The sequence below is a fragment of the Tasmannia lanceolata genome, unplaced genomic scaffold, assembly GCF_043159265.1.
Source record: "Tasmannia lanceolata isolate RefF3 unplaced genomic scaffold, GAP_Taslan_0.1 ptg000006l, whole genome shotgun sequence".
In the NCBI taxonomy this organism is placed as follows: Eukaryota; Viridiplantae; Streptophyta; class Magnoliopsida; order Canellales; family Winteraceae; genus Tasmannia; species Tasmannia lanceolata.
This window is the reverse complement of record NW_027518683.1, coordinates 41,401,979-41,428,314: the sequence shown is the minus strand read 5'-3', so window position 1 is coordinate 41,428,314 and position 26,336 is coordinate 41,401,979. Positions and strand designations below refer to the sequence as shown.

The 26,336-nt window shown below is 40.2% G+C and overlaps 1 protein-coding gene and 1 long non-coding RNA gene across 2 annotated transcripts in view; one reads left to right on the top strand and one right to left on the bottom strand.

Moving 5' to 3' along the window:
- LOC143880308 (uncharacterized) overlaps positions 1-26,336 on the top strand; it is a 47,166-nt gene that overhangs the window by 17,976 nt on the left and 2,854 nt on the right. The window contains exons 6-11 of the mRNA XM_077383184.1: positions 2,230-2,335; positions 2,470-2,532; positions 2,741-2,794; positions 4,810-4,867; positions 5,463-5,539; positions 10,136-10,206. Of these exons, the coding sequence (XP_077239299.1) occupies positions 2,230-2,335; positions 2,470-2,532; positions 2,741-2,794; positions 4,810-4,867; positions 5,463-5,539; positions 10,136-10,206 (429 nt within the window). The remainder of the gene's footprint in view (positions 1-2,229; positions 2,336-2,469; positions 2,533-2,740; positions 2,795-4,809; positions 4,868-5,462; positions 5,540-10,135; positions 10,207-26,336) is intronic.
- On the bottom strand, positions 19,975-24,554 carry LOC143880309 (uncharacterized). The gene is made up of 3 exons (XR_013251626.1): positions 24,485-24,554; positions 23,677-23,793; positions 19,975-20,102 (listed from the first exon to the last, which is right to left on the bottom strand). It is a non-coding gene; the product is annotated as an uncharacterized LOC143880309 (long non-coding RNA).

Sequence of the window (26,336 nt, the reverse complement as noted above, 5' to 3'; positions counted from 1 at the left end):
TCGAAGGCTCCCAGGGAAGAATCCTGCTTCCTTGGTTTAAAGAGCTTCTTGTTTTTGTATAACCTTGGTATTATCGGCTTTTGAATGGTGGGGTATGCTATGTAATAGCTACGATAGTATTTCTCACCCCGCTTTGGCGCGTGGCGTAAGTAGAGCTCTTTTATCGAGAAATTGAGGATTTTCTTTACAAAGGAGCCTTCTTTCTTGATAGTAGAAAATGTTTTAATCCCCGGAGCTTACAGATTTCAGGCGAGACGTTTGGGCTCCTTTGGTCTCTTGGGCGATCCAACTTCAACTTTGTGTAGGCAGAAATGAACAACCATCATTCTCATTCTCCGCAGCAGGAATCTCACACATGCCCTGGGGGTCCAAGCAGGAAGCTATTCATGGAGATTCTGGTTTTGGAAAAAATCCTTCATTGGATGAGAATGATGGTTTATGACGAAGAGAGGGCATCCATCAACGATCCAAGGCGTAATGAGATCTCAGGGGATGTGCTTAGGAAATTCTAGAAAATTTTTAAGCAAGACGCTAAAGATGGCCCTTTCACTTTCTACAGTGTTTGTGGCTTTGCCTCAGTGGAAGAGACCCACTCTCCTTTGTATAAGCACCCTTTCTTCATGTTACTCATGAGTGAGGAAAGAGCTTCGAGGAAACGTACTTGGGAGCTCACCAGGGAGGTGGCTATTAGACACAGAAGAAAATATCTTTATCCGAAAAAGTCTTGGTTTTCTGGAGAGAAACCCGGATGCCGCCCTCATGGGTTTGCCGGTTCCCCACCTCCAATACACTCTTGAGGAGCTGGCGAGATGCGCTTCCTAGATATGCCACCCCGTGTTGGAGCGGCCCTGGGATACTGTGGCAGCTAGGCGATCTCTGTGGATTTAAGGAGGGAAGAGAGAGATATGTTTTTGTAACTTGTTATGCTTTTGTTAACTTACCAACTTCTCCAAAAGCTTAAGCTGTTGGAGAAAGGCATTATTTATCTTTTATACTTTAACACTCCCCCGCACGTGTGGCCCACTTGGCAAACACGTGGGACATGTGGTCCCACTTTGGGCCGACCATCGCATGTGGATTTTTGCTATCCGGGAGGTTTGAACTCGAGACCTTTGGCTCTGATACCATGTTAACTTACCAACTTCTCCAAAAGCTTAAGCTATTAGAGAAAGGCATTATTTATCTTTTATACTTTAACAGCTTTAATTTTTCCTCTACTTGGTCCTGGGTATACCCAGTCCATCCTCCATATGTTATTTTGTAATACAAGTTGGGACTCCTAGTCCTAGTGTTATTATAATATCAATGAAATGTCACTTTTCAAATTTTTTTTTTCTGGAAAGACGCTTCTTCATCATACATGCCTAATGCTTTGTCATGGTTCACTTTAACAAGTCCTTTGTAAACCTTGAACCAAAATCCCAAATGTGAAAGGACAATCAAACCAGGTGTGATTAGTTACATGCTTGCAATAGTAAAGTGGAGTGAACCTATTTTATTCCAGCAACTAATATTCTGGTTGGGTTGCTGAACTGTTACCTTCACAAGTTATGCAACATTTTGACCATTCATTGTTAGAGGGCAGTTGCACATGCATATGAACTGGTGAACTCGGGATTCCTTCACTATAGTCTATGCTTAGTGCTGTGAAGATCTTTACAGAGCCTCAAAGTGGGGCCCCTTTGGACACTGAAGTGGTGCAATATTTTTAGATTTACATCTTACTGTCATGCGGGATTGTTTCAAAGGGGGTAAATTAAGATACTAAATGTGGGAATCGTCCTTGGAGCCCCCCTATTAGCCCCTCTCATGTAAGTTCAAGTAGTAAGGCGCGCAACGACTTTGACTTAACTAATAGGGCGTTGCTTGCTGCTCAGCCCTATCTATTCATCTCTTTTTTCAAATGGATATTTAGGGATCTCTCTTGTTCATAGATCTTGAAACCGGATCAAGATCCATTTCTCAATACATCTTGCTGTCATGTGGGATTGTTTCAAAGGTGGTAAATTAAGATACTAAATGTGGGAATCGTCCTTGGATTAATTTTCCTATCTTTGATTCTGTTTTAGATATGGCACTTTTGGGTCATTTAAGCTGCAACCTGTTTTTTTTTTCTTTCTTTTTATTTGTTGTGGAGCAATAATATGCATGCCTTTTCTCATAGGTATTTGACATCAACTACCTTCGACCATATCTTAGTAGCCTCTTTATTCTGTTCACTGTTTACAGCTGCAAGCCAAGCTTTTTCCATGATGAAAATCGTGCAAATTTATTTGAAGTTGAACCTGAAACTGGGATGCTACTCAATACTGATAATGGCACTCTTCTTCCTCAGGCTAGTAGAAATAAATCAAATGTGCTTCCGGTCCATTCTTTTTTCTTTTGAACGATTCCAGTCCATTCTTTGATACAGTTATTTTTTCTTACGTCTGTTTTTTTTTCTTTTTTTTTCTATCGTATGTCAAAAAGATTGGAAATACATCACCAAGATCACCATCCAAGGGACTGAAAAAGGCTTGTAGAGTTTTCCAGGTATTATTTTAACCTGCATTTCATGGGAATTACAAGCCAAAGTAATGCTGACCAGGATATAAGAGATGCTATCGTGACATTCTGCAATTAAACAGTCTATTAGTACTTCAAAAATTTTGTCTATCTTCTGTGGCCGTGAACTATTTTTCTTGTCAATTAAATTGAATCATCAATTGATAATGTTGATGTTCTGTAATTGCATTATCAGGGAGGGAGTGTTGGTCATCTGCATAAACTACTTTCAATTGAAGCAAGTTCACAGGTGCCGCATTATTTGATCCATGAAGATTGATATTAGTTACTTTTTATTCTTTATGTAGCTTTTGTTTTTATTGAATTTGAAGTTTATATCTTGGGCATGATTTCTTATGCTTATTCTCCAATATTGAGCTGTAGTTTCATTTAAATGTTTCCATTATTTTATTTCTTAATTTCCATGTTTTGCATGCTTGACACACATGATCGTTGGGCCCTGAATTTATCTTTTTTGTTTTTTTCAGATATTATCTGTAAGCTATTAATTTATTTTTACTTTTATTTTAGCATGTAACTATTACTGGATATATTATTTTTTTATAAATAAGGAAGAAATTGATAAATTAATGCCCTTGTTTTTGTAGAATGATGTATTGTTTAGTAGCATACTATATCTTTATTTTAATTTTACGTTATTGTAGTTCCCGTCTGACTTCTTTTGTTCGCACACTACAGCATGCCATACTCATTTTTGTTTTTCTTAGCGACAATATTTTTCTTAACTTGTGAACTATGTCATTCATATAAAATGAAAGCATAACCGCACAACAAATTGTGACTCTAATCATACTATGAATGCTATTTAACAGCTTGCTTGAGAAATGGTAAAATTGTAACACGTTGGTGCAAACTGTGTTTGCGGGTTTCATGGAGAACTTTTAGGAAAGTAGGGGGCATAATTTTAATTAAAGTTAATGTTACCAACCCCAAATCATTAGATGTTCAGAATTAGATCGCTCCTTGATAGGTTTTTCACATTCAAAGTCAGCCTTAAAGTTAATTTATTATCAAGATTAATTCAGTCCAAATAAAACATGCAAAAAATAGCTCTCATCCAATGAAATCATATCTATAAAAATAGGGAAACAAGTTGCAAAACTCTCTACACTCTGAAAATTAAAGTGAATGATCAGATACTAGGGAGCAAAAGTCACCAATCCAGGGTAGATAGCCTCAGTATGAAATCTAGGTAGGTGGATGGCTGATCCAAAAAGATAAAAGGCTGCAAAATCAGGTTTATAAAGTAGAGGAAGAACGATCCACCCAAGTAGTGCATCAGCCAATGTGGATAGCTAACCGACACCAAATCTCAGTGTATATGAGGCCCAAGAGGAAGGAGATGCGAGAAGTAGTGGAACCACGATCCGCCCAAGCACCAATATGGCTCCTAATGATGGGGAAAGGTGATGTAGCACGTGTAGCAAGCAGCAGGAACAGCAAAGCAGCAGCAAAGGTAGAGAAGTGACAGGTTGTTACAGCCATGGTTTCAAATTTCGGTCCTCACTGAAACCGAAATTTCGGTCAAAATTTGACGAAATCATTAAATATAATATTTTATCTTATTTCAGGAAAATATTAAATGAGTTAAAAAATCGACATTTTTGGTTGATTTTCCTTAAATTTCGGACGAAATTTTGGAAAAAATGAAATTTCGGCCGAAATAAAGTAACGTTTCGGGTATTTACAATTTCGGTTTCGTGGTTGACCGAAATCCGAGGTCATGTTCTTCTAGGGCTGAAAAGGAGGTAAACGGAGGAGGGTATAAGAGAAAAGAAAGGGGTGTGTTGCCTGCAACTCCGCAGGGCTTGCAGACTGAAAGTGCAAGGGAAAAGAAAGACAGGTTGTCGGCTGCACAAAGTGCAGGGTGGTGGAGCCGAAAGCAGTGAAGTGAGAGAGATGGGGTTCCTGTTTCCTTTCGTATTGCATGATATACTTCATATATTATTTTGCTTCTTCATTTCTGGTTCCATGACAAATTTATGTTGATTCCTCTTTCCTCTTTATCCCGTCTGGAGGTGAAGATAATCAATAATGCAGTCTCAAGTACCTTATACGACTTTCGATTTCTTATTCCTATGTATTGGCGATGATTGACAATTGCTGTAGATTCTTGGAGATTCATTTCTGGAAATTACATGCTGTGTTCTTTGTTTTTAGCTAAATATTTTGTGCTGTTTTTCCTGCTAAGTTCTTATATTATATGTTTCTGTTTAACTTTTAATAGGTTCTTTATGTTAATAGGTTCTTTATGTTGGAGATCACATATATGGAGATATTTTGCGCAGCAAAAAAGTTCTGGGTATAATATTTTTCTTCTGTTTTTCTTATATTAGAACTTTCTGAATATGATCCCTATTGTCTTAAGCTCGGGTGCGCTGATAGCCTTTAAATGGATATCCTGTTTAATGGTACTCTTGTTTTCAAAATTTTTACTGACCTTATAACATCATTTCATGAATAGCAATATCAAAATGGAAACGCTATGAACATGGGCATGTCAGGGCTGTACTGAACTGCCCTCCTAAAATTTCCATATTTAGCAGATAGTACATTGTTCATTTAAAAAAAAAAAAATGATTGTCCAATGCATATTGCCATCAATGAATTATCGGTTGTGTGGCTTGTTGGGGAGGGTGGTTAGGAAGCTTCCCGACACTGCATGTCTTCCCAGCAGCCCTCATATCAAAATTTGGTTTATGGAATTGAGAAGCTGATTTTAGAGTAGTCCAGCAAAAGCTGATATCAGAAACATGATTTATTGAAAGATGTGTTTCAGTTTTGAGTGGTCTTTAAGGAGATCTGCTTGACACATTTTTGCTCTGTTTTTATGGTATGGTTTTATGCCTGGTTGCTTTCTTTTCTGTGGTTTAATTTTTGTTGCTTCTTTTAAACAGGGTGGAGAACAATGCTTGTTGTTCCAGAGCTTGAAAGGGAGGTGGAGCTTCTTTGGGAGTCAAAGGAAAACCGTAAGGTGTGGGTAATTTTTTTTTTTTGCTGTTATATATTTCTAAAACACTTCTTTCTCCATATTATTTGAAATGAATGCACTATTCCTTTTCTTTAGCATACTTCAGAAATGTTGTCTTGGTAGTGTTATGTAATTAGCACATAATTTTAATGTGTTACATGTGACATGAAAAGAGGTAACATGTGGTAATCTTGCTGATAAAATGCCATTGTTTTTCCTGATAGTGAACTTAAGTTGGTCATTTCTTTTGATATACAAACAACATTATATAAGAGGCGGAGCTTGCGAAATACAAAAAAACTGGTCTCATCACGTTATTTAATTTCCTGGAAATGCAAGAAATGTACTGCTGTCTCTAAGTCCTTATCTGAAGCGGAACATCAGTCAATGTTGGCAGCACCCCATGAAATTGTCTGCCTTTGCGCAATTCTATCAGACTTTGGTTTTCCTATTCTTACGAAAACAATAAGAGTGATATTCAGATTGCCAGTAATCCAGTTTTTCAAGAGCGAATGAAATATATACATCATCTGAAGGAGCTTCAGTTAACTCATATAACATACCCAATAGTTTGTGTTGGAATATGTAACTTGCCTAAGGGCATTTAGGACTTTGTACATTCCTTTATGTTTTAGTATAAAGATATGAGCCAGGGGGAGATAACCCTAACTCATTTATTTTCTCTGTCTAAACTTTCGTCTAACATGGTATCAGAGCCTTAGGGTTTTCTGATCCCTAGGGTTCTTTAGCAGCCTCCATCTTCTCCGCCACCCCCCTCGCCGCGAAACCCAACTCGGAGGCAGACCGGCACGCCATCTTTTTCCTCCTGAGGAGGAGTCGTTCTCTCCGAGCCAAAGGCACCAGGCCCTCCCTCCCGCCATGTTTCTCTTCCCCTGCGCAAAGCTCCCCACACATTTTCTACCCAGGGCGGAAATTATTTTCCAAGAACGAGGATTTGCACCCCCGCCCCCCCAAAATTTTCCAGGAAAATATTTTCTTCCTAGCTTGGAAATTTTTTTCCAGGACCGAGGATTTGCACCCCCCAAAATTTTCCAAGAAAATATTTTCTGACCCCCCCAGGGCTGTGTTTCGCCTCGCATCAGAATATTTTTTTTCCAGCCCCCAATTCCTAGGTTTGCTGGTAAGCCTCACACCCCAAGTTTTTCAACCCACATCATTTTTTTTCCTCCTCTTCCTTTCATCCCTTGGTAAACCCTACCACTCTTTTCTCCCTGTTATTATGTGTTAGATCTTCATCTCTTACCCCTACTTTGATTCTTGTTTGTCTTTGCGGCTCCCCTCTGTGTCTCATGGCTTCCCTCTTGTCAAGCTTCGTCGATGCCCGTCATTCTTGGAGCCGCGTCTAGCTTTCTTGGCCTACCCTAGTTTGCCCACCTATTTTGTTATTCATCTTGGTTTGGATTGTCTGTTTCTTTCTTGCTTGTTGTTATGGAGGAGGTGCTTGACAATCCTTCCACAGGAATGGCTCCTGGTGTTCGTCCGACACCCTCTTTGGCGTCTTCTTCGTCATCATCTCTCTCTGTGGATGGATCATTCCCACATATCACTACTGTTAAGTTGGATGGGGCAAACTATGTTACTTGGAAAGCAGCCGTCGAGAAGTATCTTATTGCCCGTGGGAAAGCCCACGTTATTCGTCGTGATCTTCCTCCTATGACGGATCCCACATTTGATCGATGGGAACAAGAGGATGCTCTTGTTTGCACCCTTCTGTGGCAGAGTATGGCCCCTCACGTCTCTGGGCCCTTGATGCTTCTGCCTACTGCGAAACGAATATGGGATCAGGTTACTCTTCTTTACTCTGGCGTGGCAAACATTAGTCGGATCTGCTCTACCTATTCTGAGTGGGTGCGTTTCCGCCGTGGTGATCTTCCTCTTGCCACCCATTACAACCAATTCGTTAGCCTCTGTCAGCAGCTTGATGTTTACATGCCGCTTACCACGGATCTCACAAAGGCTGCCCGTCAGAGGGATCAGATCCGGGTTGTGCAGTACCTTGAGAGTTTGGGTCCAGAGTACATGCATCTTCGTCAGCAGATTATTGGTTCTGGCGCTATTCCTTCCCTTACTGAGGTTTACTCCCGCGTCCAGCAGTGCTCTCCTGGTGATCCAGTGATATCTGTTCCTATTGATGGTTCTGCTCTCGCGACCTATAATGGCAGTACTCGCCAGGCCTCGTGGTGGAGCCTCCTCTGGTCGTGGCCGTGGTCGTACCGGCCGTGGTGGTGGTCGTTCTGGTGGTGGCCGTGGCCGTTCTTTTTGCACTCACTGTCAGCGTGAGGGACATTATATTGACCATTGCTATACCCTGCATCCCGAGCTTCGTCTGGCACGCTCGACTCACATGGGTGCTACTACTGCTTCGGTTTCAGATTGCGCTCCCTCTGCTTCTGTTCCTGCACCAGCTGATTCCACCTATACATTATCCCGTGCCGATGTTACATTCTTTGAGTCTGAGGCATTCTTCCAACATGGCGCGACATCTTTCACCCCTTCTCTCGAGTCCGAGGTCTCGCTTCCCTTACCAGATCTACCTGCTTCTCTTCCGTCATCTCCTATTTCCGTGCGGCCAGCTTCTGCAGCTTCTACTTCTTCTACCCCATTGGAGAAGCCAGCTCCACCTAAAATTACACAGCAGTATCAGCGGCGCCAAGTTACAGATAGGTCTCTTCTACCTCCTCTCGCACAATCATCTTCTGAGCCGATGATCCCTCTCTCCCGCTCTCAGGTATCTTCTCTTCCGCCTTCCTCTGTTGTTTCTGATTCTCCTATTGCATCTCGTACGAGATCCCGTTCCACTGCACATCCTATTTCGAATTTTGTTTCTTATGATAAGCTCACCAGTACCTTCCAGAGCTTTGTTTCCTCCCTGTCTTCTATCTCTTTACCACAGTCAGTGGCTGAGGCTCTTGACCATCCTGGCTGGCGTGATGCTATGAACCTAGAAATGGGCGCTCTTCATAGTAATAATACATGGGATCTGGTTTCCCTACCCGCTGGTGCCCGTCCTGTTGGTTGTCGGTGGGTTTTCTCCATCAAATACCTCCCTGATGGTACTTTCGAGCGCTTAAAAGCACGGTTAGTCGCGAAAGGATACACTCAAACTTTTGGTGTTGACTACACTGAGACATTCAGTCCCGTTGCGAAAATTCCCTCTGTCCGTGTGCTCCTGTCTCTTGCTGTTAATCATAGCTGACCCCTCCATCAGCTGGATGTGAAGAATGTCTTCCTCTATGGCGACCTAACTGAGGAGGTGTATATGGAGTAACCACCAGGGTTTGTTGCTCAGGGGGAGACTTCCTCCTACCTGTGTCGCCTACGCAAGTCACTATATGGCCTCAAACAATCTCCGCGTGCGTGGTTTGGGAGATTCAGTGAGGCAGTCATGCGCTTTGGCATGAAACAATGCGCAGTGGATCACTCAGTCTTCAGTTATCACTCTTTAGCTGGGTGTATTTTGTTGATAGTTTATGTGGATGACATAATCATCACATGGAGCAATTCACAAGGTATACAACGTTTGAAAACCTTCTTACAAAAGGAATTCTCTACTAAGGATTTGGTTCAACTCAGGTATTTCTTGGGGATAGAGGTTGCTCGTTCCTCTAGAGGCTTGTTCCTATCACAGAGAAAGTATGTCTTGGACTTGCTAAAAGAAACAGGCAATCTTGGAGTTAAACCAGCTTCTGCACCCATGGATCCTAATGTGAAACTCGTTCCAGAAGAAGGAGAGTTGTTGGATGATCCTGGCAGGTATCGCAGGCTTGTCGGTAAACTTATATATCTCACGGTTACTCGGCCAGATATTTCATATGCTGTTGGAGTTGTCAGTCAGTATATGAGCTCTCCACGTACTTCTCACTGGGCTGCGGTGACACAGATTCTCAAGTATTTGAAAGGGGCTCCAGGGAAGGGATTGATGTTCAAAAGACATGGCCATATGAAAGTTGAAGGCTTCTCTGATTCAGATTGGGCTGGATCCCCAGCAGATAGACGATCCACCACTGGGTATTGTACATTTGTAGGTGGCAATCTTGTTTCATGGAAGAGTAAGAAGTAGAATGTTATAGCTAAGTCCAGTGCAGATGCTGAATACAGGGCAATGGCACAGACAAGCACGGAACTTATTTGGCTACGTTCACTTCTTTCTGAAATTGGCTTCATTTCATCTTCTCCTTCGCAGCTTTATTGCGACAACAAAGCTGCAATATACATTGCCAACAATCCAGTCTTCCATGAGCGCACCAAGCATATTGAAGTGGATTGTCATTTTATCCGTCAAAGAATCCAGAAAAGAGAGATTTGCACTGTGTTTACTCGGTCAGGGGACCAATTAGCTGATATGTTTACAAAGTCCTTAATAAGTCAAAATTGAATGATATATGTAACAAGCTAGGAATGTATGATATCTACATTCCAGCTTGAGGGGGAGTGTTGGAATATGTAACTTGCCTAAGGGCATTTAGGACTTTGTACATTCCTTTATGTTTTAGCATAAAGATATGAGTCAGGGGGAGATAACCGTAACTCATTTATTTTCTCTGTCTAAACTTTCGTCTAACAGTTTGTTTTCTACAGGAGCTTCGGTTGTTGGGAAAAGAGCGTGATTTTGTTGAAGACAAAATACATCATCTAAAGTGGTCTCTCAAGTAAGTATGAATATGAATTGTCGCCTTGATGATTTTAACTCTATTAGTTTTGCAAGCGTTATTTGAAATAATATATGTTGAATCGTTGATTTATACCTTGAATGGATGGATGGAGTATCATTTTGAAAGGCATCTTGGGGCCTTTGTTGAACATGGAACATCACTGTAGCTATTGACCAAAACACCTTTGAGTCGTACAACACCTAAACAATATAATCCGATGATAGCATTAAAGAAAAGAGAAACAAATGATTAAAATCACGGTGAAATGAGGTACTACCAATTGGATTTGTAAAATTTTCTTGTCGAATATGAAATGTTGAACTAGATATTACATTTATTAATTATAGTGTTGTTGTTTTAGTGGAGACTCTCCATCTCTCCATTCCTCTTCTTCTTCCTCTCTTCTAACCCTAGACTCCATTTCTATCAACCATCAAGATATGACTGAGCTGCTCATGAAGAAAATTGAAGAAAATGACAATATCGCGTGGAACGACATCCGAAAAGGCCTGCCCTATAATAGAGTTCAAAATAGTACCCCTAGTTGCTTAAACTCATTCTTTTCCATCTAAATATTCTTCTGTTGCATTCTTTTCATGTTGTTCATATAGTAGCCAATATACTTAATTTCCAAGGAGTCCTCCCAATCATTGGCCAAGCAGAGAAGGCCCAATACGCAACTAGTTTCTGTCAATGAGTACAATGAAAATAAATATCCTTATGGGATGCCTAACAAAATCTCTACATTCCCCCTCAAGTTGATATGTTCCTATGAACATTTTCAGCTCGTCAATCACATAAAGATGATTCCCTACAGACAGCCCTTTAGTGAATACATCTGCTTCTTGGTCTCTCTTGGAAATCTGTTTGGGTGTCACTTAACAGTTTTCTCTCCCTTTTCACAAATGAAGCGAAAATCAATCTCAATATGCTTAGTCTGACATGAAACAATGGGTTATGTGACATTTTGATGGTACTACAATTGCCACAAAATAATGCCTGAGCTTTTGTGTGACGTGAAGCTCCTGCAGTAAGTGGCTACCCTATGTGAGTTCGGCAGTAATGGATGTCATAGCCCTATACTCTGGCAGTAGACCTAGCTACATTCCATGTTGCTTCTCCAAGAGATAAGCATCCACTTACTAAAACACACAAACCTGTGATAGATGTTCTAAGGTTGAGATATCCTGTTCAATCTGTGCCTGAAGATCCTACAACAGTGATGTCTATGTTCGTTCATCTCTCATAGAATAATCCATAACATATATCTGCCCCCCACTCCACCCAACCCCTGATCTACCTCATAATTCTCTCTGTTGCCTGTAGATGCTCCTTTCTAGCATCATGGAGATGTTAATAGACCTGGTTCACAGCATATGTGATATCAGATCTGTTTAAAGTATACAACAATAAATAACGGCTTCTCCAACAGCTTAAGCTTTTGGAGTAACTGGCAGTTTCACATGGTATCAGAGCAAAGGTCCTGAGCTCAAACCTCCCTGATGTCAAACAATCCACATGCGATGGTCAATCCAAAAGTGGGGCCACATATGCCACCTGTAGGCCAACCCAAAGAAAGAGGGGCCACACATGAGGGGTAGTGTTAAAGTATAAAAGAATAAATAACACCTTCTCCAACAGCTTAAGCTTTTGGAGTAACGGGTAGTTTCACAAGGTCTAGTAAAAATGAGGTACTGAAAAGCATCTACAATATTTCTATACATAGAGGGCCCTTTACCTTTTCTCCATCTTTATCAATAATCTTTTTATGACTGGTTTACAATTAATCATGCTAAACTAATGAAGAAGATACAAGAAGTACTTCCTTTGGGTGCCACTCGTTCCTTGGTGCATTCGAGCTTAACACCTAGGAAGTAGCAAAACTCCCCGAGGTCCTTCATATCAAAATCTTGCTTCAGGTTCTCTAAGATGAGTACCATACTGATGCAGCCTGCAATGATTGGTAAGTCCAAAAGTTGTTGAGTAACTTTCGACCAGAAAAGAACAGCTTTCTGTTCATCAAGTTTATGGGAAGACCTTTTTTTTTGGTGGGTAAGCTGAGATCGAACCTTTGACCTCAAGGTTGAGAAACAAAGCCTCAACCTTGAGGAAACAGATGTTGTAAAAATTGATCTAAAACATGCTATTTATACCATTAGATCAAAAGAGAAATAAGCCTGCAAAAAAAAAAAAACTCCAAAAACTGTTTTCTTTTTTGAAGTTATCTTTTTAATCTGTAGACCCACTCTTCTATTAGCAAAAACCACATAATAAATCCTCCAAAAGTGGCTGACCAAGAGTACCAAAAAATTGAAAAAAAGAATTTAACTGAAATAAAAGACTTCAAGTATACACATGACAATTTGAAATCGTCTCATAGACACCAGCTTCACTGCCTAAACATAAATCAAATTTAAATCTTCCTATCGTTGTTGATTCTTCATTAGATCTTCCTGTTGTTGTTTAAAACTTTACAGACTCTTGCATCACTCATCACATTTCTCAGTTCATGTCTTCTACTCATCTCTCTCCTGATTCTTAAAAGTTTGCCATAAATATCCCTTTCGTATGTTTTTGTTCCTAATCCTCACAATCAATCCATTCACCATCTTGGTTGGGGTAGCGCAATGGAATAAAAAATGTTTATGCTTTGTGATAATGATTGGTGAGCCTTGTAAGATTTACCTACAGGGCAGAGAGTTGTTGGTTTTAGACACGTGTACAAGGTGAAATATCTTCCTGATGCTTCAATTTATTGTCAATTGATGGCTTAATGTTACTCCCAAACTTATGGTATTCATATGGTGACTCTTTCACTCATTTCCAAGCTTAGCTCTATTCATATTAATATTTTTCTTACTGCTAATTTCCATTGGCCACTCTTTCAGTTAGATGTTAAAAATGTGTTTCTTCATTTAGAGTTTCAAGAAGAAATATTTATATAGCAACCACTTGGGTTCGTTGCTCATGGGGAATCAACAAGGTGTGCAGATTGAAGAAGTCAATCAATGGCATGTAACAATCTCCACATGTTAGGTTTTAGAAATTCAGTGAAGCAGTGATTGCGTACGGGATGAAAACGAATGACAGATCATTCAATGTTTTTTGTAAAAGTATGGGATTGATGTGTTAGTGGTCTATGTTGATGACATTATTTTGACAGTAGATGATTCCATGGGTACTAAAAATTAAGAGTATCTTGGTCATATCTTTCATACTAAAAATTTAGGACCACTTCGCTATGTCATAGGAATTGATGTTGCAAGGTCAAAGCAAGGTATTAATGTCTCAGAGAAAATAGGTTGTTTACTTAAGGAGACCATAGTACTTGGAACAAAGCCAGTTGTCATACCTTCAGAGATTGATAGTAAGCTACGTGAATGTGGGAGAATTGTTTCAAGATCAGGATAGATATAGTAAGATCTGTTGGTAAGCTAATTTATTTGTCTATCAGACAACCACATATCTATTTTGATGTGAGTGTCATTAACCAATATATGCTGTATTCTTGAGTGCTTCATTGGCATGCAATTATTCACATAATGAGAAATCTCAAGCGAAATCCAGGCCAAGGAATTCTATACAAATCTAATGGGAATATGGAACTCAAAGGGCAGAGGAAAATTGGGTTGATTCACCTTTAGATGAGAAGTCTACTACAAGATACTGTATTTTTGCTGGTGGAAATCTTGTAAAGTGGAAGAGTAAGGAAAATCATGTAGTGGAATCATTGTTTCAAAACGCGGATGTGGGTTGCTAAATGAGGCCAAAGCAAAACCAAGTTGACTCGGTGAGAAATGGCCTAGTACTCGGTGGACGAGGCCAAGTATTTGGTTGATGCGATCAAATACTTGAGTTTTAAAACTCCTTTGACTCTTCAAAGGAGTTTTGATTGGATTAGCAGGGCAAAATGCGAACTCGGACAAGAACGCTGCCAAGGCAAAAAGGAGTCAACTCGGGCAAGTCAACGATGACGTGGAGGGGTTTTACAACTATGAGTAGAATCGCCCAATTCAGAAGTGGAGTATAGAACCATGGGACAGACTACCAGTGAGTTGGTTTAGTTGTGGTCCTTCTTACAATAACCACGATTCAAGGCTAAAGCTCCAATGAGAGTAGAGTTTGATAACAAGGAAGCTACACTTATTGATAATAAACCAATGTTTTGTGAGACGACAAAACACACTGAGAACAACTGCCGCTTTGTTCATGATAAAGTCATCAACAAAGTAAATGTCGACATCCTTCGTTCAATCACAGTATCAGTCAGTTGATGTTTTCACCAAAGTAATAAGCTTTAGTAGACTAGATTTCAATTATTCCAAATTTCCAAGGCGGGCATGAATGGATGATATCTATGTGTATGCTTTAGGGGGGGTGTTGAGATTAGAATGTGTTTTTCAGTGGTTTTGTTTTATGCTTTTTGGGTTATGATGTGGGTTATAATAAGTCCCATTTTTATTTTATTTATTGAAAATGCAATAGAAGTACATAGGGTGGGGGGCAGAGATTGCCCATCATACAATTGGATCGAATAAAGCCGATTCGGCGAGATGATTCCCCAAATAGTTTTTGCTTTGAGGAATAGAAACATACGGGGAAAAAAACAATTTTACAAAGGTCCCTGATCTCTTCAATGAATCATGCTATTCTCCACGGTCCGTTGCTACTGCACTTGGCCCCCTTAATTGTATTAAATGAGTCTACCTCTATGTTCATGGGACCACTAAATTCCCTCTTAAAAATTCTTAAGACCAAATGAAGGGCCCTGATTTCTGCTTAGGTCGAATCGACCCTATCTATAGGCCCTAAAAAGCAGTGCAAAAACCCCGTGAAAGTCCCAAAAAATGCCTCCCACCCTTACCTTGGGTTGCGAATTGAGCATCTGTTGAAGTTCAATTTGTTAACTTCATTAGCAGCTTTCTCCACGCAGAAATCTGTTTATGAGCTCGAGCTCAGATAGCTTATCTGAGCTCAAGCATCAAAAACACATGTGGGCCCACATTTTTGGGGTGATCCAAAGCAGAGAAGCAGGATTCGTACCTGGAGTTGGGGATTCGCGAATCCCTGAATCGCAAATCCGAACCGTGATTCGATTCGAATCCCCGATTCTGGGGAACCCCGATTCCCAATTTATGAAAACCCCGATTCCCACTTTATAGGAACCCCGATTCCCAGGCGATTCCCTGCGAATCCCCATCGAATCCCAAGTCCCCAGCGACTCTCAGCGAATCCCCGACGAATCTCCGTCGAATCCCCGTCGACTCTCTGGCAAACCCACGATTCCCGCTTCCCACCATCCCAGGAGCCTTCGATTCCCGCTTTCGAATCCCGAATCAAATCCCGCTTTCGATTCCCGCCTTGGCAATCTTGATCCAAAGCATTCATTTGAAAGTACCTTACGCAGACAGGGTGTGTACCAAAAATCAGGTGGTTAGAATCATCCTAACCCATCCAAAAGTGGAGGGAAAATGGACATATACTGTTGCTCCACAAATCTGCCCATTTTCCCTCCACAAATGGACGGGTTAGGATGATCCTAACCGACTGATTTTTTGTGCACACCCTATCTATGCAAGGGCCTTTCAAATGAATGCTTTGGATCACCTAAAAAATGTTGGTCCACACTGTTTCTGAGCTCGAGCTCTGTATTCCCTATATATATATATATATATATATATATATTAAATACTCCGGGGAGTCAACCTGACCCTAACAAATTCTTTCATCTCTCTTTCCCCCTTATTTTATTTCTCTTCCTCTTCGTCCTCACTTCTTATTGTTTGACACGTAACAAACGAAGATTACAATAACCCCCATCAGCAAGGTAACCAACAATGAGCCATATTGCATCAATAAAAATGTAACTACAGACCCTATGGAATTCCAGCCTCAACACTACATTTGCTAACAAATCTTCCACCTCATTAGTCTCTCAAGGAATATGGTGAAAAGACATCTGAAGCTCCTCAGATGTGCCATCATCTAGCCTCCATGGTAACACACTCATTAACTTACCAACCTGATTATATTAACATAATCATTGTCCACCTCAACAGGACCCGACAAAAGAGGGAAAAGTTGCAGCACCCAGAAAGAGAGCTAACACGTCTCCCTCACTAGAATTTATTATTTGCATAATGAAGAATATTACAAATTTAATACGTACAAAGTATACTTCATTTGATTGACCCTCCTATAACCTACCATTCATTTAAATTCTCAGAACAACGGATACCACACATGCGAGAGGTTTTGTTTTAACCTGAACAGTGGCGTATTATTTTTCACTAGCTTCCTGTTTCGTATGACTTTAGAGTTAATGGTGCCAATATTATGTCTTCAAAGTAAGTTTGTGGGTAACTGAATCAATTTTCAAGATCCCAACTGGCCAGCATATATTTTTTTTTTTTGGTAAGTAAGTTGGGGTTAGGCAGACCCCGACCAGCTAAAATTAATGAGAAAGAGAATTACAATCTAAGGGGGCTCAAAGGCCAACAGGCGGGGAACATGCTCCCAGGCAACAAAAAGAACAAGAAAGACAAGAAGAAACATAAGAGATACAGAGCTATGTCCTAGAGTAGGGGACTCCAGCAGAATCAGTTGCAATAATATCTTTGAGAGGGTGTGGGATGGACGACGGAGGGATGTCATCACCCTTGCAAGGGCAGTCCTCTTTTGAAAGGAAATCAGCAGCTGAGTTTGCTTCTCTCCAAACATGAGTGACTTTCCAGTCAATAAAGGTAGCCAGACCAAGGTAGATTTTGTCCAACAAGGTGAGGGCCTTCCATGGGCAGGGGGTTTGAGAGTTGATAATATTGACTGCATTGAGGGAGTCAGATTCAACCCAGATTCTGTTGAGGGCTTTTTCCTGAGCCAAAAAGATTCCATAGTCAATAGCTTTCAGTTCCAAGATTGTAATGTCGTCACCAGAAGCAGGAATAGAGAAGAGGGCAAGAACAGAGTTGGGGTCCCTAATTAGACCTCCCAAGGAGGCACCATTAACAAAAAGGGATGCATCAGTGTTAATTTTGGCAACACCGACAGGGGGCTTGATCCAGGAGCAGGTTCGAGTTAGATTAGGTTTCAGATGGATAGGAATATTGAAGTGGAGAGCAAAGTGGAGACTTCTGGGGGAATGATTATCATGGGGGTGGAGGAATCTAATTCTGGCTTGAATCTTGTCGATGATCAGATGAAAAATATCTCTTTTGTGGGTTGGGGTACCTCCGTGAAGTCTTGAATTTCTTTCCTGCCATATACAATATATGGCTGCCCCAAAAGAAATTTTCATGGCAATGGTATATTGGTTTGAGCCCTTGAATTGATTTCTCACCCATGCTTCTTCATCACACAGAGTTTTGCCAATTTTCCTTCTGTGATTAAATCTCCAGAGCAGAAAGATCCAAATCCATTTGGAGAAGGCGCATTGAAAGAAAAGGTGGTTTACTGATTCAAGCCCAGAGTGACATAGAAGGCAAGCTTGATCAGTGATAATACCCATGGAACACAGACGGTCTCTTGTTGGGAGTCTATTGCTGATGGCTTGCCATGCTGTGAGAGCATGCCGGGGAATGTTTCCTGAAAACCAAATGGTTGAGCACCAGGGGACTATCTGCGCTTTGATTCTGACTTCATTCCAGGCTGATTTTGAGGTGAAAATACCATTTGAGCAAGGTTTCCAAATAGCTTTATCAGGATAGCCAGGTCGGATGATTGCAGAAGAAATGGTCTTTTTTAAGACGGCGAGGTGGGGGAGATCAAACATCTGATCCCAGATGCCATTAAGGAGAAGGCTACTTAGGTTGGTTTTCTTACTGATGTTGGTTTGAAGCGAGGTAGAAGAGGTTTGGTTGGATATAGTCCCTTCAGGGTGCCAAGGGTGGTCCCAGAAGTTGATGTTTTCCCCTGTTCCAACAGAATAGCAAATGTGATTTTTCATGATGTCCCTGGATTGGAGGATTCCCCTAAATCCCCATGAAGGATGACTGGGCATCTTCATTTGCCAAATGCTTCGATTTTTTATGTATTTGAATTGGACCCAGTCATTCCATAGGGATTTCCTATTCGAAATCAGCCCCTAGAATTGCTTCATTTGGCCAATACGGTTGGTGTCTCTGATTCTTCTCAGACCAGCTCCCCCTTCTCTTTTGGGGGTGCAAATGACCTCCCAAGAGATGGCCTGAAACTTTTTGTGCCGATCTTCTCCGCTCCAAAAGAAATTTCTCAGGATTTTTTCAATTTCATCTAACACCCCAGCTGGAATGTTGAAAGAAGAGGACCAATAAATCTGAAATGAGTTAAGGACAGATTTGATCAGCTCAAGTCTCCCAGCTCGGGATAGGTTTTTGTTGCACCACGTGGAGATCTTTTTCCTAACTTTAGAAACAAGGGGGATGCAATCAGTAGAGTTCATTCTGGAGGAGGTTAGGGGAAGACCAAGATATTTGATTGGGAGGGTGCCTTCAGGAACTTTTAGAATATCAAGTATGGTCTCTTTACCATGGGTGCAGGCTTTACTGAAGAAGATTTCGCTTTTTCTTCGGTTGATGTCGAGTCCAGAGCACATTTTGAATCTATCAAGGCAACTAAGGATTGCTTTAGCTGTGGAAGGGTTTGCATCTGCAAAAATCATCACGTCATCAGCAAAAAGGAGGTGAGAAATTTTCGTTTTGCCCCTTGTGAATGGAGTTCCAAGGGAGCCAATAGACAGAGCTTCATTTAGGAAACATGACATCATTTCCATGACAATGGTGAATAGGAGAGGGGATAGAGGATCTCCCTGCCTCAAACCATTTGAGGATCTGAAGAAGCCTTTAGGGGATCCATTTAGGAGTATAGAAAAGGAGGGGGTGGAGATACATTGAGATACCCAGTTGCACCAAGTATCATTGAATCCTTGTTTGGACATGAAACTCAAAAGGCTTTGGAGATTTACATTGTCAAAAGCTTTTTGGAGGTCGAGTTTAAGACAGATGGCTTGTTTGGAGTCTTTTGAATGGAAGTTATGCATGACATCATGGGTAAGGAGGATGTTATCTTGAATGAGCCTACCTTTGATGAATGCTGACTGGTTGGGGCTGATGATGTCGCTAATGACTCCACTAAGCCTGGAAGCTAGAATTTTGGTGATAATTTTGTATAAGAAATTGCAGAGGGAGATAGGCCGGAATTTGTCTGGGGAGGTTGCATCAGCTGATTTAGGGATCAAAGTGATGAATGTGGTGTTTAGCTCCGAGAGCATTTTACCACAATGGAAGAAATTGTGAATAGCTGCTGTCACTTCTTCCCCAATGAGATACCAAAAAGCCTTGAAAAAATCTGCGTTGAACCCATCAGGCCCAGGACTTTTGTTTCCATCCGCTTGGTGAACGACTCTTTCAATTTCTTCTTTGGAGATAGGATCGGTAAGGGAAGAAGCTTGAAGAGGGGAGATGACCCTTAAAGGGTCAGGGACCTGCCAGAAGTGGGGGTCAGAAGAGTTAAGGGTGTTTTTGAAGTAGTTGACGAAAGATTCTTCTATCTCTGATTTAGAGGTAGAAATATCTCCATTGGGCTTTGTCATTCCATGGATTTAGAGGTAGGAACATGGCCAGCATATATTTGGGTTTGGTTGTGTGGTGTTTTGAGATTATAGAATAGGAGTATATCTCTGGGCTTTCTGGATGCAGAGATGAGGTTGTGACGTTTACGAGTATTCCATGTAAGGCAATACATGTTAGAGAAGTATGCAGAACAGTTCAAACAGAAAACGTGAGCAGAGAAATATGCAGAACAGTTCAAACCAGCAAAAGTAAGCAGAAGTTGAATTTATGTGGGCGCAACCGTGCAGATGTGTATGTGAACATGGGCGACCAGCACTTCAGATTTGAATGTGTGAAGATATGCGTTAACTGCATGATTATCCATTAGAGAGGAAATGATTTTTCTGAGTAAGCTTTTTTGCAACCAGATGTAGAAAATAAACTATCTTATGACCCCTATGAAAGATTCCAAAGCGGGAGTGATACTCCAAGTAGAAGTTCCTCTAACTATGGACGAGTACATGAAGCAGAGGCGAGCTAGTCCAACCCAAGCATGAGAAAGGCTCAACTATAATTTTTCCATATCTTATAGAGAAAAATGTTTCTACTCGATCGAGTAGATACATTATCTACTCCGTCGGCAAAAAATACAGTGGGGCCCCACATTGTTTAGGTGATGCAAACCAATTATTTGATGGGCCTTGACATAGATAGGGTGTGCCCAAAAAATCAGCTCTATAGGATCATCCCAACCCTTCGATTTGTGGAGGTTAAAATGGACGGGTATAAACCTCCACAAATCTGTCCATTTTTTACCTCTACAAATCGAAGGGTTGGGATGATCCTATGGAGCTGATTTTTTTGGGCACACCCTATCTATGTCAGGGCCTATCAACCATATGAGTAGAAACATTTTTCCCACACAGATATATATATATATATATATATATATATATATATATATATATATATATATATATATATATATATATAAAAGAGAGAAAAGGGTTGCTGCGCTCGAGTAGGGCTGGCAATTTCACCTAAAAGAGGGGATCCGCCCCGCCCCGCCCCGTTTGGGGCGGGGATTCCCCGATTTGATAGGGGAAGGGGAATTTAAAAATTCCCCGGTGCGGGGAGGGGAAGGGGAAGGGGATGTAGTTGTCCCCTTCCCGCCCCGCCCCGCCCCGCTCCATTAATCAATGCCATTTTTTTTTGTATATTTTTAAGTGTTTTTTTTAGGAAAACTACTAGAAACTCTGTGGATCGGCTACAAGATTCCCCCAAACATAAACTTAGCTTGTCTTTTCCTTTTAATTAGCTTCTGAGAGCATTTTGGGAACTATAACAACCTTTTGACAGATGTTGAAATAATAAAGACAAGCTGAGTGTATGCCATTATCAAAAAATCATAGTACCAACATTGGTGGCGAAAATAAAATAATAAATTGCATTTTTATTTTGGTTAGGGACTTAGGGTTTCCTTAATTCCTTCCCACGAAAGAAACATTGCTCAGGTTAGGGACACAGTTCACTTTTTGCATTTTGGTGATTCCCAAGCCTCTGAACATTGCTCAGGCATCTATTTGGGTTTATAACGCCTGTTGGTGCGACTGCTGCTAGGGCACTCAAGAGTCAAGTCAGTACTTCAAGGGATTTTGCTATCTTCTGAAGAGTAAGAAATATATCTCCTTCGTCTACAAGTATGTTAGTTTATAACATTTTTATATATTGAAATTGCATCAAGTTGATTAGGGACACCCATCATCAGTGTATCAATAACTAAAGAGGGGGTGATGTTGGAGCGGGGCGGGGCGGGGATTTTGTCCCCGAAGGATGCGGGGAGGGGAAGGGGATTAGATATTCCTTGCGGGGAGGGGAGGGGGATTCCCCACCATCCCCGCAGAGGGGAGGGGAAGGGGAGGGGGGAAATTCCCCGCAATGGGGAAGGGGTAGGGGACCCCAACATCCGGCCCCGACCCGCCCCGTTGCCAGCCCTACGCTCGAGCGCAGCTAAGCTTAGCTGCTCTCAAGCACAGAAACAGGGGGGTGGGGACATTGGGGGGGGTGATCCTAACCATTCATTTGGAAGGCCCCATCATAGATGGATGGCCTACCAAAAATCAGCTCCTTTGGATCACCAATGGGTGTCCATTTGAGGGGCAAAAAATGGACATATACTGTTTGTCCACTAATCTGTCCATTTTTTGCCCCACAAATGGACACCCTAAGGTGATCCAATGGAGCTGATTTTTGGTGGACACCCTACCCGTGAAAGGGCCCATCAAATGAATGCTTTGGATCCCACCCAAAATGTGTCCCCACCCTGTTTCTGAGCTCGAGCGCAGGAACTCTATCCTCATATATATAAATATTTTCTGCGCTCGAGCACAGATAAGCTTATCTGCGATCGAGCACAAAAACAAGGGTGGGGCCACATTTTTTATCGGATCCAAAGCATTCATTTGATGGGCCCTTTCATGGATAGGGTGTTCACCAAAAATCAGCTCCATTGGATCACCTTAGGGTGTCCATTTGTGGGGCAAAAAATAGACAAACAGTATCTGTCCATTTTTGGCCCCACAAATGGACACCCTATGGTGATCCAATGGAGCTGATTTTTGGTAGGCACCCCATCCATGATGGGGCCTTCCAAATGAATAGTTTGGATCCCCCCCCCCCCCCCTATTTCTGTGCTCGAGCACAGAAACCCTTCTCTCTCTCTCTCTCTCTCTTTCTCTCTCTCTCTCTCTCTCTCTCTCTCTCTCTCTATATATATATATATATATATATATATATATATATATATATATATATATAAAAGGAGCACGCTCATTTTCAAAAAATATATATAAGGAGCACACTGACTAAAGTTTGCAAGACATATAGACCTAAAATTTAAACAGCCTTCGTGAACCATTTTTAGAGTTCCATTACTTCAGCAAGGAAGAACAGGTTGAAAGATAATTTGGAGACTTCAAGGAGAAAGATTCCCTGACGATGTACAAACAACTTTGAGGGTTCAGAACCTCTGCTAACCAGAGAAGTTGTCTGATTGGTATTGAATATTTTCTGAAGATTTAAACAGATGAGAGCAAATACAGTACAAATAAAAACTCCTCTCTACTCTGGGATCAAGGAACTACTTTTGTGTAGGTCAATAGTAAGTGAGTCCACATTGGGGTTTGTCATGCAGATTGTAATACAAAGGGTTCTTAAAGGTGGAGTTTCCAAGGCCTTACCTTTTAAATAAGAACTCGTGTAGAGAATGGACTGATTCACTTGATCAAATGATGTTTAGAGTCACATGTTACTAATTTTACACAACTTAAATTAAGAGAAGGAAAAAAAACCTACAAGAAATAATAATATGAAAATATGTCAAGTGCACATGCAAAGAACAGATGGCAATCTCTTCGGGTTAGGAACCGTACGAAGCATGGTACCAGTAGAATCCAGCAAAAATGTGGATCACTATACTTTGCAATTCAAGTGTCATATCCAAAATATTGATGTTGTACGAAACTACGAACTATGTCACAAATATCACTGTTATTTTCAAAATATAGCGTTTTTATTGCGTTATTTTGATAAAACGATAAAATCCCGAAATAATCCCGAGATTTTAAAAATATAGCGATGTTTTCATTTTTGTCATAAAATATCACGATATTATCCCGATATTTTTACACTATTTTTACTTTATATTTTTCCTTAAATTTTATATATTTATATATTTTTAAATACATTTATTTTTATCGTTTTTTCCCGATATAAACCAGAAAAAAATTAAAAAATTAAATATATCCCGAGATTTTCCCTTGCCAAGAAATTCCCGAGAAGGATATATGTGACATCATGTACGAATACACCGAAACTTGTGTATCTATTTGAAGAATTTTCAGGAAGGATATCTTCGGAAAACAGAATAACATTGCAAACTTACGATCTTGCCATCCTTGCTTGCTTCTGCTAGTTTTTCATCCCAGATTTCTTTTCTAGTAATAACATGTACATTTCCACCATTGAAGTCTATCTTCTCATCTTTATCTTCCTCAGAAGCCTTTCAGAGAATAATATAATGTCAATTTTCCATTTAACATTCCAACAGTAAAAAAATATTAAGGGACCAGATTAAGATAATGGAACTTTAGCATTGGCAATTCCAGAATCATGAGCAGAACAAAGTAAACCAAAGCAATTGAGCATGCAAATTAAAATTGTACCCATACCAAATAACAAAGTGTTTTACATCATAAAAATTATGAGCAGGAAAAACCAGTATACTATCAAGATTAGTAGCTTCAAATGCAACTGGCCATTTAAAGTTAGAAAGGATGATCCTTCGAATGTGAGAGAAAATGGGATAAGATTATCTAAGCAAATGGAAAATATGAAGAGATGTATTTGAGAGTGAAATCTCTTTTGCGAGGGTAAGCTTCTGAAAAAATATGTCATTGGTCCAGAAAGTCTCAAACTCAAATCTCCACTGATGATTATGTCCTTATCCAAACAAAACATTATGAACTTATAGGACAAAAAAAATAGAATGAAAACAGAGAATGATATATGAAGTTTCATAATGAAGATATATGTGTCATTACAGGCAGTTTATCGTACAAAAAAGGACAACATAGGCAAGCGATTGATGGTTAATGCAAATAAATGAGCATAACATCTATTAGTAATTTATAATTCAAAACTGATTGCCACTGTGAGTAATAGTAACATGTTTAAAAACTAAAAAGGCTTACCTTCGTTTTGCAATTACCCATTAAAATTAGAAGTACTGTTTCTGATGATAAGAGTACTGGTGCACCCTGAAAGTAGAAACTCCATTAGAGGAATATATCAGATGATACACGTGGAACTGAAAAGAAACTTATCCACATAAAGGAAACAATTACGGAAACATATTATTCTGCATGCCAAATACTATTTATGTGCCAAAGGAGATTCAATCACTTATGAATATTATATCCAAGTATATGGATAAGAGAGATGAGGAACACTTCATCTTCCTAAGCGGCCAAAGAAAGCTTTTTAACCACAACAAGCAATACCCAAATATTTCCAGAAAGAAAATGTGTTCCACCTCTGTTAATAAGTGGAAAAGTAATAAATCTGCATTATATTTGAGCTATTCTGGGAACATGACAGATTTGAAACCCAACTGATACCGTGTTAAACCTACGCCAGCAGATAAGCAAAAGAGAATTATGATGTTACTATTGCATAGTTATACAGAAAAAACATATACTTTTGCTTCAAATATATACAGATAAACATAGCATGGTAAAAGGGATGCACTTTTGTTCTTTGATTTTTTAATGATATGTATACAATTTTTGTTTACAAGTGGAAAACTCAGAAAGCTAGGATATATTTTAGTGAGTACAAAACCACTGCTTGTTAATTTAGAAATCCACTTGATGATGTGATTAAACTTGATGGTGGCAGGTCGAATAGAAAACTTTATGCTTCTATTGCTCCTTGGAAACCAATATGAAATATAGATTGGTAAACCAATATTCAAGTCCAACTTTACTTGGCAACAAGAAAGATATCATAATTTTCGATTATTTGAGTATGGTGATGGATAATCCAAATAATACAGTTACACTTCCCAGAATACCAAGGAAAAAACAAGAGAAGTAACAGTTCACATCATTGAAAATTTGACTATATTACATTGCGAAAAACCCAGTTGCAAGCTAATGAACTTTTTCTCCAAGAGTCCAATGAAGTATTCTGATTTCCACTAGGGTTTTAACAAAGAAAAGAAAAATTAGATTATAACTTTATTTCCATAAAAATTCAGATATTCTCCTTTCGATTCCAACAAGTAACAAAGACCCAGATTATCCGCCCCGGTAACAATCCAAATTTCTAATTTTCAGATAATCATAATTGGTTCATCCTAAAACTAACCACTTGCAATTCTCCTTCCATCATAGTACAAATCCAGTTCCAACTTACCTATCCATCTCTTTTTTTCTTTATATAAATTTTATTTGATATCGAACCCAAAGCGCCTTCATACATGGAAGACAGATTCTTGATCGAGCCCTAATTGTCAATGAATGCATGAACTTCTATCATTAAAGCGGCATCAGAGGCATCATTAGTAAATTAGACATAATGAAGGCCTATGATAGGGTGGACTGCAGTTGCCAGGACTACCTCTTGGGGCACATGGGTTTTGGCAGCAGGAGAGATTGGATGTGCACTTGTGTTCCCTCTATTTGGCACTCAATCCTTGCCAAAGGCTCCTCTAGGGACTTCTGCAAGAGCTATAGAGGGCTGAAAACAAGAGGACTCCGTTTCATCTTTTCTTTTTATCATTGTGGCAGAGACTTTGAGTTGCATGATTGATAAGTCTGGGAGCATTAACCTTTTAGAGGGTTTTGGGCTCCCTGGGGTCGAGATCACTCATCTATAATTTGTGGAAGACACTTCCATCGTTAGTAGTCTGGAGAAAGGAGACATTAAGTATCTCAGGGTTGAGATGAGGTGTTATGAGGCTATCTTCGACCAACGCATAAGTTTTGCCAAATTTTCATGATGAGCGTGCAGATGGAGGGCTGATAGGTAGAAAAATTGGCA